At 42.2% G+C, this 20,996-nt stretch overlaps 2 protein-coding genes across 6 annotated transcripts in view; one reads left to right on the forward strand and one right to left on the reverse strand.

The window, feature by feature from the left end:
* The window catches only part of bsk (mitogen-activated protein kinase dJNK), a 59,555-nt gene that overhangs the window by 17,673 nt on the left and 20,886 nt on the right, over positions 1-20,996 (forward strand). For 2 of the 5 annotated variants that reach the window (XM_076628012.1, XM_076628010.1), the window contains 2 exons: positions 10,762-11,408; positions 18,128-18,165. The exons of 2 other annotated variants lie outside the window; for them this stretch is intronic. In XM_076628012.1, coding sequence (XP_076484127.1) covers positions 10,762-11,408; positions 18,128-18,165 — 685 coding nt within the window. Of the gene's footprint in view, positions 1-10,761; positions 11,409-18,127; positions 18,166-20,996 lie in introns of those variants that run through there. One more of the 5 variants, XM_076628016.1, reaches the window with a different exon arrangement.
* Positions 4,382-5,660, reverse strand: LOC117164129 (uncharacterized). The gene is made up of 2 exons (XM_033346978.2): positions 5,515-5,660; positions 4,382-5,039 (listed from the first exon to the last, which is right to left on the reverse strand). The coding sequence occupies exons 1-2, from the start codon at positions 5,527-5,529 to the stop codon at positions 4,755-4,757; spliced, it is 300 nt and encodes a 99-aa protein (XP_033202869.1). The 5' UTR covers positions 5,530-5,660; the 3' UTR covers positions 4,382-4,754.

The following is a 20,996-nucleotide window of genomic DNA, read 5'->3' on the forward strand; positions in this document are numbered from 1 at the left end:
TTACGATTATGTAATCGACGCCACCAAGTGATCGATCCCCTATTTCGTTTAGGATAATAAAGGTGGTTGAATTGATTATAACCCTGAGGTAACAGGTTACAATTTACGCTTTATTCAAACAACTTGTAGCCAAAATGGTTACGCTCGGTGCGTATAAATATAAGTTAACCAGATGACTGATCTAAAGTACATATAGACCAGTGCCGAGATGTTGACTGATCTGTAGTCGTTGAACCAGTCTAGAGATGATGACTGATTTGCTGATGAGAATCCAGTGAAGTTCGGTCACTGGTCGCTTGCGGGTGACAATCCCAATGGGAAAACCCACGTTTCCCCTTTTTATCTGATGGAGCAATAACCATAAGGAACGTCTCGACCTGAAGATATTTTATAACGATTGAGGCACTAACGGTAAAATCGAAATGCTTTGTTTCATTTGTAATAAAACAATCTGTAGTTCCTTAGGATTATTGCGGTCCAACTAATTATTTGCACTGCTAGTGACCGTCCTGACCCGCCGAATTCAGCCCGCACTGTATAACGCGAAGTAACATATATTGTTGCTCGTATAGATCGTTTATAATCGAGATCGGTACGTTTCTGTTTTGCGCTCGTACATTCTCAACTATCGGACTGTATATTTTTTTTTATGTGCAAACTGACATACAATCAAAGGTAAAAATGAAAAGAATAGTTGACGAAACGAGCTGCGTTGCTATACTCAACGTATAGAAGCTGTGTTCAAATTGAAACTCATCGATCTGGCGTTTCACAGAAAAGTGTGCGAGAGACACGTAGCAGGCGAACAAAATATTTATAATATAATATATATAATATATAAAAATATATAAAATAAATAAAGATATATAAATATATAAATAATAGTAAATTATGTAGCTTAAAGGTAAATGAAATCCGAGGGAAATACAAATACGGCGGAAGCTTTTTACGCGTAATGAATGTTCGCTTAATGTATCCGATATAATACGGGTCGAGAAAGACAAATTTTCGGGTCCGGCCTCGGGTTCTCGTTCTAATGCATCAGAAATTAACCACCTAATGCACATGTTCCTGATATACCGCAAGATAGCTTCCTAAGGTATGGCTATTTTAAATAAATCGTATTCGAGTACCCGTTATTCCGGGATCCGATGCTTGATTCAAAATATAATTTTTCTGTTTTCTTGCATCGAAACTTAGTTAAAGCATGTACAAGAAAAGCTTTACTTTAGGTACAAGTCGGCCTCAAATTTAGTTCGAGTACAAGATAACTGATGTCCTGAGTCGCAAATCGGGTTCCTGAATATGTTTATGTATCGACAAACTTTCAAGATACCGATCTGAGTCCAAAAAGCATTGCCGACCCGATCCAGGCTCATAATTTCGGGTACTCGCACATCCATAGTTATTTAAATCATCTATGTTTCAACATTTTAAAATTCAATCTTGTACTTTGACGCAGAGCAGTTTTTCCATCTTATTGTTACAGAATATTGTTAATTAATTTTGTAATAGGAGGCACTCTCAACGGATGGAATAATGCTTTTGCATTTAACTAAATAATAAACTGATAAATTTCGTTTAGTTTTTAGGTAAAATAGGTAAAGTCTATGTATATAATGTAAATCGTCTTTTATTTATCTAAATTTTTATTTATTTAATCGTCATTTGTTATCTCCTTCATCCTATTATCCCTTTTCTTTGAAGCTTTTGCTACGTATCATTCTACGCTTCTCCCGATTTCGATAAAGCGAGATTTTCCAAATGTATGTGTTGCGTAGAACGTCGAGTGCCAAACGACAAAAGAATCTAACCACTTTGAAGATCACTAGATTCGCATAAAGGACCAATGGATTAATAACGCTACCGATATTCACGATGAAAGTTACTATCGGCTACTTGGAAAATCAGCGAATAAGTTTGTCGTGTTGTTCCATAGGTCCGCGTGCATGAATCGTTGATAGAACTATGACTCGATGTTTCGCGTTGGTTCTATGTAATCAGGAGAGATCACTGTAGCAAGAGACTGTGTGTTTGCTTCCTATACACAAATGCGATAATTAGCCCGCACTTAGGCTGAATCAAATGGGGTTGGCTGGTGTATTTGCTCGATGCATAGCTTGTTTTCTAATTAATGGATGCGTCTCCTATGTTGCGCGCTCCCACAAAGTCTCCGGTAGCAATCTCTTTTCATCGAACCCTCGAATCTCTTTCTGCGCGAATAATCGTGCCTCTTGCCTCGTTTCAGTCGGACAGGCAACATGAAACGTAATTGCTGAAAAGCTTCGCGATATACATATGCGCTACAGTTCATAAGTATCCTCTTGTTCAAAACAAGTGACTGCTCGGATACTTTTGAACACTAGCGTAGATTTTGTTCTGAAACAAGATTTACGGCAGTTAGCTGTTTGCTCGGACGTTGGTTCAAAGGTGATTTGTTAATTTCATCAAGATTTTCATGTTGAGTTCGGGAGAAGTATAAAAAATGATGACTGGTGCCGATAGTAGAGTCGCGTGTCCCTGTCGATGAATTTGCCACGCGTTTGATATTTCGCTCAGTGAATATTCATTGTCTATCGGCAGGGACACGTGTAGCACGGAAATGCGCAACGCTTGTACTCTGATTGGATAATAGTTGCACGCGCGATATGCGTTATATCTAATCGCGCAGTTAACGAAAGAGCTGCTGGTACCTACACCTTTCAGACCCGACACTCGGCGCTTGCGTAAAATGTTAGTTTTGAACGTTGAAAGGCGGTAGTTTAGAATTATAAACTCACTCAAATTAGGAGGATTTAGCAAGTGAAATGAAAGGAACGGATTGTCGTGGTAAAGGGAGAAATTGGCACCGTGCCGAAACAGAGGGAAGAACGAAAGCAAGAAGGGAGTAACTGCGAGTGGACGCTGGATTGGATTCCATTAGTTACTTGGCATCAAAGATCGGTCAGAGCTTAATCGGCTTCGGTCGAAGGATCCCTGGGGACAATTGCGTTAACTACCGGCTTTTGTTTGCCAACTTGCACTAACAGGACCCCTTCCGACCCTTCGTTATACCGTTTGATTTTCGTTTCACTCCTAATCGGTATTCGAAGGAAATTAAACGCATCGTTCGTCGTCGAGAAAACTCACAAACGTAGCAAAGAGAAATCGCAATGTCTTTGTGCGATAGAAAATCTTTCCTTCTGGTTTAGCGTCGTTAATTGTGCGTAACTATTTGTTTTATATCAAATCGATCAAGGTAAGAAAAGGATGTTTAGAGGAGAAGAAATTTTTGTAACGTGTTCCTGTGCTTATACATATATGTGTATATATATGTCGGAGATAAAAGAACATCGGGATTTCGCATCCGGAATGTTGGGAAAACCCCAATACCCTAGTCCAGACTTTTACTATAGCTACACTTAAGTAATAAAAATAAGAAATAGTTCTAAGATTCTAATCTGGCTTTATGACGATGGGTTCGGGTTCAGGGTGACATAGCAGGTCACTAGACGTAGCCACGGTCACAGGAGAGACGTGTACCTGACAGAGGTATAGAATGATTATATGACTCTCCTTAAAAACAAAGATTGACCCGAGAAGTGGGGACAGGAATATATAAGGGCAGTTTTACTTGGATCACGAGTTAGTTAGTTAGTCGTTGGAGGAATTACTGAGCGAGTTATCGAGAAAGTTACCCGAGTCGTGCATTACGTTTGTACTCGTCATCCCGTGGACCGTGGATTCGTTATCGAACCTGAATTCGTTGTCACCATCATCTCGACCATCTTATCGCCGCTATTCCGCTACGGTAAAGTAAGTAAAGGTTCATTGAACGCCTCAAAATGCCAACCTGACTCCGACATATATATTTTCGATGGATGTTATTGTGGATAGCCAAGAAAAGAATCTACCGTTTCCATCGCCGCGCACTCTTGTGAATTATTTATTTGATGCCGAGCAAATAAATGTCAGCAACGTGTTCATATTTTCTAGTACCTATGTACGTATGGTTGAAACAGCGCTGATAAAAGAAACCAATTTTATTCTCAGTTACTTCTCACCTTTATTCGACTGAAAGCGACACCGCTCGTGCAGAATTGGCGAGTAAAATATATAGGCGCGTTTACACGTTGAGTCACTAGGTTATCTGGAATGGCCAGAAGCCTGAGAATATTTGGTACGCTATATTTTTCCATACTTTGTTTGTCTCTTACGTTTACCTTCTAACAAATTAATTATTTATCCAGGTCAAGCGAGTTATCCAGAAATTTAGTAGTTACGTTCATAAAAATAAAAAATTGCGTCAACATCAGTGTCTACATACAGCCTACTAATTGTTGCGCAGTTGATTCTGAATTTATTCGGAATTGGAGTTGAGTCTCGGCTAAAATACGTGGAGAACTTTTTTATGCTTTGCTACTTTATTACATATTTTATATACAGCGCAATGCATGTACACGTACAATTATGCATATTTAGCTTGTTAGTAAAGCGTAGAAGGATGCCAGCATCTTGTAGTCATATCAACGCGTGTTCACAGTAACAGAGAATGTTATGCTCTATTATATTTGCTTCAGCACTTGTGTTTCAGTTTGAGCCGATATTGTCTAAGTTGATGAGTCTTGGTTAGGGTGTTGTGCGATGCGAGGCACCCTTCGACGTGATCGTTCATGCATCTCGATCAAGTCTGGAGAGCTCTCGGCAGAGCTGTCGAGATCGGTGCAGTCGTCGTGATTAGGTCCGAAATGTAGGTAGGTGGTTCGGTTAGATGGTTAGACAACGTAGTAGGGCGCAGAGTAGGCAGCGGCGTAGTAAGGGTAGCCGGTGTACGCGGCGTAAGGATAGTTGTAGGCAGCAGCCGTGTAGGCGACCGGGGCGGTATAGGCTGCACTGTAAGCGACGGGTGCGGTGTAAGCTGCGCCCAACAGGAGTCCTCTCTTATCCCGAACCGCGGTTTCAGCTTCCGCTGCCACTGATTCGGCCTTCACCGGTTCGATGGATTCCGTTTCCAAGGGTTTCGCTAAAGCTACGCCGACCAGAGCGAGCAAAACGATAGCCTAGAATTGTGAGAAAGTCATTAATATCGTCATTCGTTTGCCTCTGTTTTCGGATGTGTATTAACGCTGGATTATGATTAGATGCGTGTTTTCACGAACTGTCTTTCTGTCGATAGGTATGCATTTTGGTCTTGGAACGTTTCATTTGTCAGAATACGCATTCACTGTAATCATAATCGTAGCCTTAATCTGTTAACCAGGGAATACAAATTCACTTAAATCGTCAATCTCTTGGCATAATATTTTTATTTAACGATTCTCTATTTTTGTATGCGTTGTTTCATTTCTAGAAAAAATTAACTATACGAGGACTAAAACCGATTATATGCTTTTGTAAACTCGAATTTTAACTTCTAAGCTAATTTTTATGGCAAAGTTTCGATAAACGATACAAAGTTTAGGCTAAAATATCGTTAGTTAGAACAGTTATTGTGAATCGGATCGCCGACGGTAAATGGGTTAGAAGTTTACTCACTGCGATGCACTTCATTTTGTAGATTGTTGAGGAGATGCTTGGACAAGCTTGGTTGAAAATCGATTGATGCTCGAAACATCATGGTAGCCCCCTTTTATACCTATTCGATCGGGACGTCGCGTCGACGTTACGTGCATCGATTCCCGATGTTTACCTCGCGTAATCGCGCATAATTATTAACCTCTTGGCGTTGTCGGTCACGGGGCTGCATTGAGAACGAGCAACCTCGCCGGATTTCGTTGCTGACGCGAGATTAAGCAACACGTCCTTGGCCATTGTCCAAACCGAAACGTTCGACGTTCGGCCGATCGAACATCTTCGTAATTTTTTGACTACGAGTGTTTCATCGAATAACATTGATATCGCTATGCGCTGATCTATACAAGATGGAAGTTTGGTCGTGGAGAAAGTTTCAAAGGGCCAATGTCTCTTCAATCTATGGAACGATCGACCTTGTGGAGGTCGAAATAAAGATTCCTAGCAAAGAGTGGGAGTAGTTCCCCTATTGAAATTCCATTTGGGCACGTTACGCGCAACCTCGTCGCTCGTAATAATTTTCACGACGATGGTTTAGCTATTCCGTCCTTGTATCCAATTGGTCCTCGTTTGCGGCCACGAAGCCTAAATAGTCCCTCTTGACAGTCGCTCGAGCACTATTGACGAATGAGAACAAATCGAAGGGCTCGTTACTGTCGTGATACTGACTCGTTAATGAGGCTTAAAAATTCAAGAACTAGAAAATTAAAGAATTTTTTTTCTTTCCTTGATATAAAAGAAATGACCTTTAAAATGTTTCATCGCCTTTATATCGATTACTTAAGAAGCGAATTAGACAAACGTAGCATCCGTAGGAGATAACGTCGAGTTAAATCCTTATTTATTGGGAGGTTCAATTGGGTAAAAATGCCTTCGTTACACTGATAATCGATGTTCTCGACGAATCTTCATGCACGCTGTTACGTTCATCGATTACGTTTTATCGTCGTTTCGTTGGCGACGCAGTAACGTTACGTGAAACGAGCGAAATTTCGCAACGTTTAACGAGGAAATCGAGGCACGATTTCACGAAGCTGTAAAATCGTAAGCTAAAAGTCTCTCAAAGGCAAGAAGGTCGTTCTCGTCAGGCCTCGTTGACTCGTTATTCTCGGAGAAACGACCACGACGATGACGGCGACGATGAAGCGATGCACCGCACTGCGAAGTGAGCAATATGAACGTCGAGAGGACGGAAACGATGACGTTTAAGTAGCGCGTCTAGCACATTGCGTGCGCCAGCTCCAAGAAAATGCGGAAAGATATTTCGCAGGCTTAGCTCGATTACGTTAATGCTTCGAGAGAAATTCAATTTTCTCTGCTCGTTAGTTAAAAGAAAACCGTCTGAAGTTTTTTACATTTGCGATATAACAATTTTGAAAATCCGGCAAGCTACTTATCAGACATTTCCTAGTTATTAGCCCATTCTGAAAGTTATCGTAGTTTTTCCTCTGTTTGACTCTAATGCTGTATTACTATAACATATAGTTGCACAAATATATATTACTGGTGATATATGAACAATTTATGCAGTGTACACTATTTTCTATTTTTATCGAATAAAAACATCTCCTGTAGTCTTCGTGTTAAATTATATCTTGTAGAACATCAGCTTACTATACTTTGATCTGGTTACGTGCAAATATAGGAAGTACTTTAATCGGGGATTTGGTCGCGTAACGATGGCCAACTAAGGTTCTACATTCTATAAAAGCGTTAAGCTCGCGTAACTGTGCACGTGTGGTGGCAATGGTGCATGCACGGACGTCAAACGTGAAACGTCGAGCGTTGCTCGAAGCGTCGTAGAAAAGGAGAATCAGAGCCGGTGGAGTGCCACCATTGTTTCGCCCTTCTTTAGAACACTCTCCGCATTAACGTCGTGAATTGGTACAATGCTGGGAGCTTTCTCTTTCACTCCTCTTTTGCCACTTTTCCCTCCCTCCTTCCCTCCCTCTTTCCATCTCCATCTACTTCCTGCATTTCTTCCTTCTTCGAATCCGCTCGCTTATCGACTACCTCTACCGTACATCCCTATTTTTCGATCTTTCTGCCAGTTCGTATCTTTCATTGTTCTCGTTTCTCTCTTTTATGTAATAAAGGGGAAAATAGGAATAACAAATATATATTTTATTTTTTCACCTAAAGGGTCTGGGGCTAATTATAAATAAGAAACGAAATTGAATTGCAGCTGGGGCGATTACGTTGGGAAGTCGAATAGGGACAGCTCGACTCTTCGTATTTCCATGATGGTTTACAAAGACAGGAATAAAGAGGAGAGACCGGAGAATGCTTGAAAAGCGCAAAACGCTCGTTATTCGAGGATAGCGATCATCATCAGGTCGGAGCCCGGGGTGACAAATGAGGGACATTATCTGGTCCGGCCGTAGTTCGTCGCGGCGTTAACGATAAATCGCTATCCCGATAATTAATATCTCGTCTTTGGTCGCATCGTCCCATTATAAATAGTGGTAGAGCATAGGGTATCAAGGTGGATATGTTTCTGTAATAGCCTGCACGTGGTCATCGAAAGACAAATCGCAACTGCCTGCGCGATTTTACGCGTTCTGTTCTTTTATTCGTTTGTTTTCTATTTAACCATTTCGATCCTATTAGGATATATACGTAGCTTTTTATTTACCGATAATATATTTAACATTTCCGGTGTTTGGATCGATACTCAAAAGGATATGAAAGAATCGGAAGCTTCGATGAAATGTAAATATGTATATCCTTGATCGAGAAAGAGATCGACATTGTAGGTGGGCGGTATCGGAAGATGGAGACTCGATAGATTAGTTTCTGTGAAAAATTTTCGAGCGCGTAAATACAAAGAGTCAACGTTACGGTGATCTTGGTCGGAATGGAATTGCAGCGATGCAAAGCTACGCGATATTCGATTTCTGTTTGTATTTGCTCGGCAAGAGCTTATATCCGTATCCGATCAAAGTTCGTTGCGTTTCGAGATATCCGACTGGACTCATGATATCTCCGGTATCGTGATGTCAAAACGAAAAAAGATGAATGTCACCATTGTAGATAACTTAGCAGTGTCAAAGACAAGTGCGTAGAGTTACTGTGATAATAACATGTTTTTCACCGAGTGACAGCGAACAATCACGTACGACGATTTTACAAAAATCATGTCCCCGTGATAAATTCGTAGTTTGTTCCCGAATGGCAGATGTTGATCGATTGCGAAGAAATAAGACGAAATGTGATATACACTTGAAATGCATCGAAGACGATAATATTAGATGTGATAACGAGCGAATAGTTCGAATCCGAAATGGATGGTTGGCTGGACGATTGTTGAGAAGAACGAAAGGCTATAGCCGGAACAGTAACTGTACACCTAAGCAAAAGCTTCGCTTACTCGGCTGTTTCAATTAAGTATCGAACTTTCGCTGACGAGGCACGCGATCTTTCGCTCCCTCTTTGGGCGCACCCCGTCGCCATCCTTTCCTCGTTAACGCTTAGCGACGCGACATTTATCTTTAGCGATAGGATTTAAAAGAACCGTGTTGTATCTCATTTTTATTTTGCTTCACTTTTTTGTACTATTTTTCTTTCTTGTGCTTCTAAAAGTTGCGCGTTCATTACGTTACTTTGAGCGGATAGCGTGTTAATTAAAACATAAACGCTTCGTGTTTGTCACATTGCTATGCACCTCACGGTAGGACAAATCAAAGATACGAGGTCATTGTTTCGAATACGATTCCAGAGGTATAATATGACACGCCTACGAGGTACCCCGATAAAAATAGATTTGGCGGCAATTGCGTATTCGTGTGCATCATTGTCGTTACGCAATATTTGTCAGTGGTTCGGGAAGTGGGTAGTATGTTGAAGAGAGGAAATTTTGGTAGCAGATTCGCGGTATTTTTATGTGGTTGGGGCGCCCGCACCAGTGGCAGCCAAGCAGGCGACCCATCGAGGAAAGAAGCGACAAAGGAATTTGCAGGAGATGTTGGGCGAGTATCGATGGTTGTCTGGCAAACGAAGTGGTCCAAGGGAATGACATTTAGGGTGGCATCGTGGCGCCACACGAACCGAGAATGTCTCGCGTGCTCTTCTTCCGCGTCTGGTTGACGGTGCGAAAGATTTTCATTGAGCATCACCGTCGACATCGTCAAAGGTCGTCTCGGTATAAATAACCCTGGCGCCGTTGTTGGCTCGTTCTCGTTTCCCTGCTTCGTCGGTCAATTTTTTAGCCGCTATGCGTTTCACCACATTTTATAGCTTCACGAAAGTTTTGCTCCTCCCTCGATCGACTAGCATCGAAGAACCCACAATTGGACCCATTAGATCATCTAATAAGTTCGCGTGGTTCATTTTTATTTTATTTAGAATCTTTAAGGTTCGGTATGATTTCTAAAATACAATTATTCATAAAACACATTAGGAACACCGGAGATTATAGATATATAATTATTAGGGCACGAATTTATTTGACGACATGATGTACATGTACGTTGAATTTGTTGTTTCTCGGTAGCGTTACGAAGTAACGATAGGAATTACAAAGTGCTCGAACAACTTCTGAAACGTTTCTGAAATATCAGAACTTCCTCCCTCAAACATCGGTTACGTAGAGTGACTTGAATTAGATACGGCCTGGATAGACAAGTGCATGTTACTGCATACAGAAGCCAGACAAGAGTCTTTCATTCACAAGTAATTTCCACTTTTTCGTTTTCACCTTCCACTACCCATGACTGTATAAAAATTAAAATTAAAACGGTCGCTTGGAAACGATTGAGAGGTTTTCTGTAAATTGATACGACAGGAAATAGCTTCCCTATACTGAGTATTCCAAAAAGTTGGGACCGAACTTTGGAAACATGTACTCATCAAAGAAGATTCCAATATTAAATATTTATCAACATCTAATTGACACTATGCTTTATAGTAATGGAAGATCAGAACTAACGGAAAGTAGTATTTCATAGGCACGATAATTTTGTTTCTTTAGATCGTTGAAGTAGTATTATGTAGTGCAGTGTGGTTGTTTACTTGTCGAGGTACTCATCGCGATAAGTTGGAGTTGTCTCCCAACTTAGCTTGGACTTTAATATTTCGTGTAGCTTTATTAACCGTGGACTCTCTCGAATTCAGGATTTTCGACCAACGATAACTCAAAGAACGCGAACAGTATCCATGAGTACAAATGTTTCACGTTTGAAGAATTTAATCAAATATTTCCATTTGTTTCAGAGAATTTTGAGAGTGCCCTAGACGAGTGGTCGTTGTTGTTGCTGTTGTTGACGTCGGCTTCGCCGTCGTCGTCGTCGTCGTCGCCGTTGTTGTCGTCGTCGTCGTCGTCGTCGTCGTCGTCGTCGTCGTCGTCGTCGTCGTCGTCGTCGCCGTCGTCGTCGTCGTCGTCGTCGTCGTCGCCGTCGTCGTCGTCGTCGTCGTCGTCGTCGTCGTCGTCGTCGCCGTCGTCGTCGTCGTCGCCGTCGTCGTCGTCGTCGTCGTCGCCGTCGTCGTCGCCGTCGTCGTCGTCGTCGTCGTCGTCGTCGTCGTCGTCGTCGCCGTCGTCGTCGTCGTCGTCGTCGTCGTCGTCGTCGTCGTCGCCGTCGTCGTCGCCGTCGTCGTCGTCGTCGTCGTCGTCGTCGTCGTCATCGTCGTCGTCGTCGTCGTCGTCGTCGTCGTCGTCGTCGTCGTCGTCGTTGCCGTCGTCGTCGTCGCCGTCGTCGTTGTCGCTGCGATCACCGTTCTCATCTTCATCGTCGTTATCCTCTTCGTCATCGTCATCGCCATCGTCATCGTCATCGTCATCGTCATCGTCCTCATCGTCATCGTTCTCATCGTCATCGTCCTCATCGTTTTGTCATCGTCAACGTCGTGGGGGTTGTCAAAGGGTAAGCAAACGGATGTCTCTATAGCCCAACTTCTCTTCTCAACCCTTCTTCTCTCAAGTTGTTTAGCTTACACGCGACAAATCTACGTAGAGTGTTCACAAACTCGAAATCACGTTTAGAACTTTGGAAGAAGCTCGATGTTGTTTCTGTTCTTCCACGATTCTCGTCACAATGCCCCTCGTTTTGAACGATTCATTAATAGTGAGTTACCTCGGAAACCTAGGAAATATGTACTATGGAGTAAACGATGCGATTTTGAAATTGTCTATAGCAAGGGTGCGATACGTGTATACAACATTACGATTAGAAACTAATCGCTATGCCTGATGTATCACTTACGTCGTTTTCGATCAGTGGGACACGACGCAACGAAGAGACGAACATTGCCGCAGGTTTTATTGTTCGAATGAGAATGGGAAATTATGAGTTCGCGTGTTGTCGCGTGGCGATACGTCGTTAAAGTAGGATATCGAATGCACGATCACGTTTGTAGGCTTTTCGTAACACCGAGTTGCTTTCGTCAACCGGGAAATGGTAATACAGTTTACGATTATCTCTCAGAGATATTCGAGGCTTAGCTTATCGAATTTCGATTGAAAGAATTTCCAGTTTAAAGGTTTCGAAACTTTTATGATTTCGAATGTTCAAAGTGTTGTTCCAAGATTTTCGTTAAAGCCGTTTTTCTATCATTGCAACTGTCTCTACGATAATCGGGCCATCTATTGTCCAAAAATATTTATAATCTTAGACTTAAAACGTAATAACAAATCAATTTCCATTCTTCCAAATATAATTATTACAAATATAAACGTTATAGAATTATTATCTAAATATTTTAAATCCTACAGACAAATTATATCGTCATATAAGAATATACGAGCCGCATGTGGTTCATAATCTGTAATTTGGCCACCATAGTTCCGTATATTGTACGCCTGATAACACGTGTAAACCTTCGAAAAGCAAAAGGGTCGGATAGTTTGGGACGAATAATAGTTTTGGATGCGACATAATCACCAGGGATACTAACTCGTGAGGTGAGTTGAAATTAGTCAGGAACGAACTGGCACGCACTCCTGGCAGCTCTTTTCGTTATTTGGAATGGCTTAGGTTTACGCGTTTCCTCTTGGGTACGTTCCGTCATGTGGAAAGAGTCCTTTCCCCCCTGTGTTTCTCTATCTCTCGCTTCGAGTTCCACCGGTTGGACAAAAGCCGTTTGCTCGTAGAAGCATTCCGTCGAGACGGAGCTAACTATACTCCAAATATTCCGTTGTTATGCATAAAAACGCAAGGCAGCTGGGTTCTTCCATTTCTCGATCGCTCAACCATCTTTTGCACGCTTAATCATGGCACTAATCACTTTTTTATGCATACTTTGGTCTATACGGTTAATTAATTAGTAGTATTAACGAGTCGATCCTTAATTAGAAACTTTCGTAATCGTAGAATCTGTAACTTTTTAACTGTCGAATCTACACAATCATTTTGTATATTTCTTTCGCAACGATTATTCGTAATCATCCAGATCATCTGCGGATATTAACACGCATATCGTACGATTTACAAGTTAAAGGAAATCAGATTTCTTCGTATAAAATTTCCGAGAACGTCGCAATGCGTTGTAAACCGGAGGACGTCATTGCGTTATCGTTTAGGAACCCTTGATCTCTTAGAAACGGTTTTACATATATCGGTTCTCTTGCGGGTTTTCGTTTCTCCTAGGGGCAAACGATAGCGTATATTTCGTAGGAGCGAGATTGTGCTTGGCCGAAATGGACCTTCGCTGCAAATGACTATCCGTAATACTTTTTCGCAAACGACGAGGATGGCTTTTATCGTATGTATAAAAATGGAAAAAGGAACAGTATTTGCACGATCTTCCTCCAGAATTTTTGCGAAATTTCCGGACCCGAAACTCAGAGGGTCCTTTGATTAAGTAGCTTGGCCACTCGCTCGGTAAAAACAACGGCGATAGGACGTATGCTGTTACGGCTTGATGGGCAAAATACAATTCATGAACCCTGGTAAATGTTTTTAGCCGAGCAGTCGAACAGAATCGGATCGGATCGTTCGTATTAGAGATAAAATTCGTCGCCGCGACATTGTCTATCGTGCAGGCCGCAAGTTGCCCGCGTACGTGTTATCGCCTGTGTCTTTGCTTTACGACAGTCGCTTTTGAGCCAATAAATCGTTTTACGAACGCATCCAATATCCCCTGAAGCAGGGGATTTCGAGATTCCATTGGAAGGTTGACAAATTATGCGGATTTTCCGAGAGTCGAAGGTGAAATAGTTTCGACGGTGCGAAAGTCGTGCTTTTTATTCGTTGGCGTGTTTTCGAGGGCCGTTTATCTAAGATTTATAGCAGTCGTACCGAAGAAGTCAAGATGCTCGGGCCAGACGACGTTGTCTTATAAATTAGGTGCTTTGAGCGTGAGCTTAAAGACAACGACGGCTTTTCGTCAAGCACAAGAACGGCGTCAACGTCGACTCGAGGTTGAATCGGTAAGCGTCTGTGAATAATCGAGCACGTCTCGCATTAGCCGCGGCTGCCCTTATCTCTGCTTCTCATTTGTAGGGCGTACGCTTTATTGCTGAAAAGGCTGCTTTTGCTTTCTTACCGGGAAAATTTATGCGAGTCCCGGTTACCGTAATGCGTCTGCCACCATTTCGCACGAAGTACACAGGTAGCAACGCTAATGTTTATTCTACAATTTGTGTGCGATAAAGTTTCATACTTCGAAAAACCAATCGATAAATTGCATTTTCTGGGAAAATTATCCAGCCGCTTCCTTATCTCCTTCGAAATCCCTAAAATCGCTTCGACCATTGAAACATTCGTACTTTTCCTAGCCTGCAAATTTTACGATCTATTTGGTATTTACCTATTTTATATACCTACTTCATATGGGTATTTTATATAGATATTTCATATTTTATATAGGTATTTTATATAGGTATAGGTAGGTACCTATTTGATATAGTACGTACATATACAAGTACATACATAACGGTAGAAACAACTGTTTGTGTTGTGACGTTTTCGACGAGACGTTGTAAAACGACACGGATCGTTCGACGTTTAATCTCCTTTTATGTCTCGCGTAAAGATGTAGAAGTTGACTTTACGATCGGTCAAATTCACCTAGATACTACAAACTTTCGTAAATCCTGTCCTTGAGGCTCTTGTGTAAACAGATAGATAGGTAGTGTCGGAGGTTACGAGGTTGCTTCGTGCCACTGTTTCTTTTTTCTTCAACTTTTTTCAATACAATAGCAGATCCGAACGACGAATTTAACGAATTCTCGGATCGCAGTTATACAAACGTTCGTTCGTTGTTCGCAATTGAGGATGTCGAAAGCAAAGCTCGTGGTCGATCTAGAACATCGACGATTTGACGACAACATCGGGCAAAGCAGAGGAAACCTTACCTATGGTAAGTTGCAAATTGCTTTAGAGCCATTCGATAAGAAAAGAGAGAGAGAGAGAGAGAGATAAGTAGGACGATTGATTCGATAGAGACGATAACACGATCGCTAATACAGTCGCTAACGGTGTCGGAGTTCGTGTTGGTAAATTGGCTTTGCCGTTCCCTCGTCGCGTTGTTCTACATAAACCTTCTCCAACTATGGAGATAAGTGTAACGTCAATGGTAAAGGGAACTAGCAGGAGAAACCACCGTGGGAAAGGCGGCTAAAGGATTCGAGCTAGGAGAAGGCGCACAGGAACACTCTTCCGTTTATCGAAGCAACTTCGCTGGCGGCGTAAGTTAAGTTTACGATATCGAACAGGAGCACGTAGAGACAATGAAGGCGACGTACAGAGAAGATCGTCGATGAAGGGGAAGGAGGGAAAGGCGAGTTAAGGAGTATGCCATCTCCCTAGAGAATTATGAAACGCGCGAGTTAACACCGGATCCGAGGGAAAGAGCTGTAACGCTCCAAAATTTGCATTCTCATTTGTATGCTTGCGGTTTGTAGCAGTTTCACGAGTCGCTATGATTTATGGAAAGTCGTCCCCTAGATAGAGAGCTACCCAGCCTCTTGGCATACAAGTTGCTAAATCACGCGTTATTTTGCTTAGTTGCCTCTGCTTTTTACCATTTCTGCCCTTCTGCTCCTCTTGGAAGCGAGGACAGGTTTGTAGCGATTTTGTCTGGTCGAACCGCCGCGCATTCGTCGTCAGGCTCCGCGACGATTGGATTGTTCTCGAACGTTAGCTTTCTAGCAAGGATTGCGAAGAAGGGCGGATGATACGATTCGTTTCGAAGGTACGGAGAACATTTTACCCCGGTCTCGGTAGGTTAATATGGCTGTGAGTGCTCGTCGTACTCCCATTCGCTGGTTGCATTTGAAACTACACGTTTTTCAACGCTCTCGTCGAGGGTGCCTGCAACAGACACAAACGTAACAGAGTAGCGATGAAGATGATGAATGCTGGCCCTCGTTACTAAGCTAGTAACTCCACTTTTACACGACGAGGGTTCGTAATTAATAGAAAAACAATTTTTGTCGCAGGCTATGAAAAAATTAATTGCACGATTGTCTTTGTTCTGATGCTTTTGTGCAAAATGGTAACGTGACCAGTAAATTTTTAGTAATTTTAATAAAATAACACGTAAATTTGTAACGTGTACGTTCGGTATTTCCATTTATTATCACCTACACTAGTTACACGTCGTATCGAGTTTACGTTTACGTTGCTAATTTCGCGGTTCGTTAGGATTTTATTGCATTCTTGTTCGATTTACTTTCAAAAGGTGCTGTGTTCGTCGAGAGAAGCAAGTTCCTCCGTTTAGTAGGCAGATCGAAAACGAGAATGTCGTCCGTATCGATAAACATCGGTGGATGAAATTTCCCATTGTCCTCGTTTCTCCGATGCAACATCGGTGATAAATCGTGGGTTGTTTTGGCGGCGTGGAATAGCGTAGTCAAAACACGAAGGTTGAGGAAGAAAGCGGCGATACTTGCCATCTCCTCGGTGTGTAATTCTTGGCACGCGATTTGTATTTTCTGTTTTATATAACACGTACAATAGGAACATGAAAATTTTCTATGGGAAATGTTCAAATATTTTCATGAACCAGTGTACACACGTTAAGGATTTGTATCTTTGTCGAAGCTGAGGTTTCATATTTCGCATCCACCGCATTTTCCCACAATAACAATCACGTTTCATCTACGTCAGTCACCAGTACCACTCGCAAGAATATCCCGCTGATTCTTTGCTTTACGACGCTTTCAACATGTCCAGATTTTCGTAAGAATCGAATTTCCGGCACGGTGAGGTCATAGTACGAGGAACGTCGTTTAGATTTTTCAGTGGATGCACAGTTAATGTTAATTTCAATAGCCGTTGTTATGGAAATCCAGAAGAGGAATTATTCGGAGGAATTGCGCGTGCAGCTTTTGCAGTGGCGCATCGGGTCGCTTCGCGACGTTCGTTGCAAACGTTGCTTCAATGGCAACGTCCGACAGCTCACTGTTCTTTCTCGGTCGCGGCTTGGCCTTTTCGCCACACGATCTCGTCGTAGTGACATCACTCGAAACACAGCATTAAATCTGATACTGGATTATCGATGACGTTTCTACATTTAGGTGGTTTTCAACAATTAGCTTTAATTCAAAGAGCCAATCGACCGAGTGGTAGATACTTGCTACTCGATTCGATCGGACACGACCTCGGAGAGCCTCGGGGAGTCTCGGGGATGACCGCAACCGAAGCCACGGGGTTGGCAAAGTCGAAACTTTCTCGCTGGTTTCGGTTTCGAGCGAATCGTCGCTTTCTAAAAGTACTTCTCGTTAATAGACGCGTTTCTTGCTTCGTTGATCTTCCAACCTTAGAAGGTAAGCCTTAAAAGGTCAACAACAGGGAATCGGAAACATTCACTCGGGCGTATCGCGTTTCACTAGGGTTGAAGGGGTTAATAGGTGCAACGCAGTTTCTAACGCGTACTTGACAAAAGATCGAAAGGGGCAAGCTCAATTTTCACGCGAACCAGACTCGTCGTGTGCAAACTTCTTCAAGTACGACGACCGGATTCCCGTTTTCCTGTATCGCTATAAATAAGCAGGATCGATAGCAGTGGGGCAAGAGATGGAGGCAGCGGTCGTTGGTAATCATTTTCCGCAGACAACGAATGTGACGCGTCGTCACAAAAACATTCCCGAGAGCAAAGCAAATGTCGTGGTTACGCTACGTTCCGTCGCGCAGAAAATTCAGAATTGTACTCTATTTGCAAAGCGGTTAGAGGCAAGAGAAACATTTCCGATGTTTCGATTATATTTAGATCTCTGTTTAGATTGGAAACTCGAATCGACTTGGTCTTTCAAACGCATTCCACTTTTTCGTGCTAATCGCTTTGGCTTTGACAAGCTGTGCTGCGAAGAAAAAGACCCGAAGCCCTGTCAAAACGCTTACGAGTTACCAAGCTTCCCGTCGAGACGTAGAAGTTGTGATCTAATTACGAAATTACTCGAAGAAACGCGATCGTGTTCTATCGATTGAAAATCGTCTATTGCAATGTATGGTTAATTTCGGGAACTGTCGATGGTCGTCTCGTATTTTTAGGAAGTTTCTTCGATCGGTCCTTCGCATTTCGAAGCTGTCTAGCGTTCTTTCGATCAACTGGGAAATTAACAACCGAATTTACGTGATGATTTATTTTCACGCGCGTACATCATGTCCACTGTCGTCGAATACGCATTTCTTTGTTTTAGGTATCGCGAACACGACAAGAACACGGAGTAGCGATTCGGTGAGTGAGATTTCGTAGAATTTCTCGTAAAACATTTTTTTGCAAACAGAAACGGAGGAATAAAGATCGTAAAAGCTTATACTTGTATATACGAGAACGTATTTCATTGCGCAGGGCGTTTTAAGCGTAAAATCTGTCGATTTGATTATCATCAGTTTGTTGACCACAGAACTATTCGAAAGGAGAAATAAAATTGTTAATCCGTAAAAGAACAATTTCTTTGAAACGTTGAAGAGGAAAAAATAGGGTTTTGGCTACGAAATCCGATTTTCCAGGCCACTGTGCAAAGAAGGGAAACCGGCAAGATCCGAGAATGGGATGGTACGTCGTAGATCGTACGGTGGAGGAGCATTACTTGTCCGCGCAACGTTAATACCCCGATAATTCATTCTAAATCCAGCAAATGAAGCGACCGAAGTTCTCGCGGCGCGACGGTTCGTAAAGCGTTCTAAGAAACGGACCAGCTCCGTTTCTACGCGGCCGTCGTCGCTTTGAAGTGCCACCATCGCGAAATCTTCGACCAAAGAAGACACGGTCTCGGTCTCGTTTTTCTCCTCTTGTTCCGCTTCCTGTGTGCAACGATGCGCCAGAGTACGCGTGGCACGCGCGCCGCTCGTTTCCTGCTTCTTCCCTCTGCTCGAGGCTCGAGACGAGTTCGGTGCACCAGCGACTTCCAACCGCAGATGTTTCGCTGGTTCGTAAATCGAACTTGCGATCTCGTAAATTTCCTCGTTACGCGAAACACACGCGTAAACGCTTAATGCTGGCGTATCACGAGTAATTTGCAACTGCGAATGTTTTCCTAGTTCCACTATCGGCGGCGTCGGCGTCTTCGTGACGCCTGACTCGTGGGCTGAGTCGAACTTATCACCGATGATTCCTCTCCATGTGCGATCGAAATTTCTGTATCAGATTTGACCTTCATCTTTCTCTCTAAAGAAATCTATCATTTTTTAATTCCTCTATTAACAAATCGTTAAGTGTTTGAAGTAGAATATCTGGTTACTACCTGCAGCTTCCCCATTACAATAAGTTTTCTACCCTTTATATAATTAGACTGACTTTAAAACCGTGTCGCAATGGTAGCTTTATAGGGCGACTAGTTATACGATCGTAATTCGTCGATGAGAGACGTTCGAGAGATTTGAATCAGAGTGGCCATTCGTGCCAATAGCCCGGCCAGCGTGGGCGAAACCTGGCCGTTTACACTTGTTTCCAGGCGATTTAGACGAGGAGATGTCGTGATGGAAGGTCGCCGATTCTCGCCCCGAACTTCCTCAGGATGAGATCTCTAGGGAAGATATCTAGGGAAGGGAATTGCATTCGCCTTCCTACGAATTTTCTAGAACGTGTTTTGGAATATTTGAAATTCTCGGTTGCGATCCATATCATTGGGCTGTATTAACTCAGCGAGAAGCATACGAGTGACACGGTTCGTTAAGATAGTTCAGTCCGTGGTCGGCGCAGGCGTTCCATCGATATTCCGAACAAGTTCGCGGAATAGCGTTGGAGCATCAAGGACGAGGCAGCATCCTCGTTTAGTGGAAAATGTCTCTGGGGAATTTTATTCGGCTTTTGTTCGTTGGGATAAAAATCTAAAAATATTTAAGCGGATCTCTAACCACCACGACGCTATATAATTACAGTATGACTTTTCAGTAACCTCTGTAATTGGTGTGTATTAAATAAATTGGACTTGAGTCTTTCTAAATGTCATATTATTACTATATAGATATTCGTGTAAAACGAATCCAGTTGTCTTAGCTATAATCTATCGAATTGCATCTCGACAGAGATCAGCGCGGTCGACAATGTCAGAATATTTTCATACGTATCTTGAATTTCTCAAAACATTGCTCTAATATTGTCAAAGAATCGCTGAAAACCCTTGGGTTCGCTACGCGCGCGTCTTCGGAATTTCTAAATGTGCCAACTCTAAAATTTCTCTATGGTTCGTTAGTTGCATCGCAATTATATCGCATACGACAAATACGTATTTCTGTTTGAGAAAATTCATCAGAAATTTCTTAGATTTGCCGTTTAGAAGTAAGACGTTAGAATGTCATTTCATGATCGTAACTACTTTACCATTTTAGATAATATTATCCGCCTATCTACTCTCGAAATTCGCGAAATTGTAGCAGATCTTCCGTTATTATTTATTATTAACGGCAAAATCAACTCCACCCCTTTTGGTGCACATAAACCTGTATGCACTACCACGTGCATTAAGACCTGATCAACTTCTTTGATTTGTGGCCGTCAACTACCAAAATATGCTACAGCACCCGAGATCCATTAAATGGAATTATTAAATTAGCAAATCGATACGCTGAAAATATCGGCCTCCTCGGACGCTTCAAACACATATAAAATGTAGCTCTACAATATCCTTTCATCACGTAAAGCTTTCCAATAATATTCTTTTTCCCGTTCCTCATCCCCTTTTTCTTATTTTATTTCGTTGTCTTTTCTATATTCACTTTTTTTTCTTACTTTTCTCATTGCGCATATTATTATATTCTTTCGTACTTATTATTGGGCTCGGCCCGTGTAACAATAATGATAATAATAATAATAATATTTGTTTGCGCGAATCTTGTCGTTGGATTCTCATGCTTAAACCATTAAGCGTAGGAGTTACGTACAGTGGCTCACGAAAGTACAAGTTTTTGAACGTTTATAAAAATTCAATATGGATATATTATGTCTGTTATAGATACAAAACACGTTGAAATTTCTTCAGCGATGTAACTGCAACGAGATGTGATTGTCACGATCATGCTGCTGGCTTATACCGACTTTATGAACCCTCCGATCAAATTGGCGAA

Source organism: Bombus vancouverensis, chromosome 3 (assembly GCF_051014615.1).
Source record: "Bombus vancouverensis nearcticus chromosome 3, iyBomVanc1_principal, whole genome shotgun sequence".
Lineage (NCBI taxonomy): Eukaryota > Metazoa > Arthropoda > Insecta > Hymenoptera > Apidae > Bombus > Bombus vancouverensis.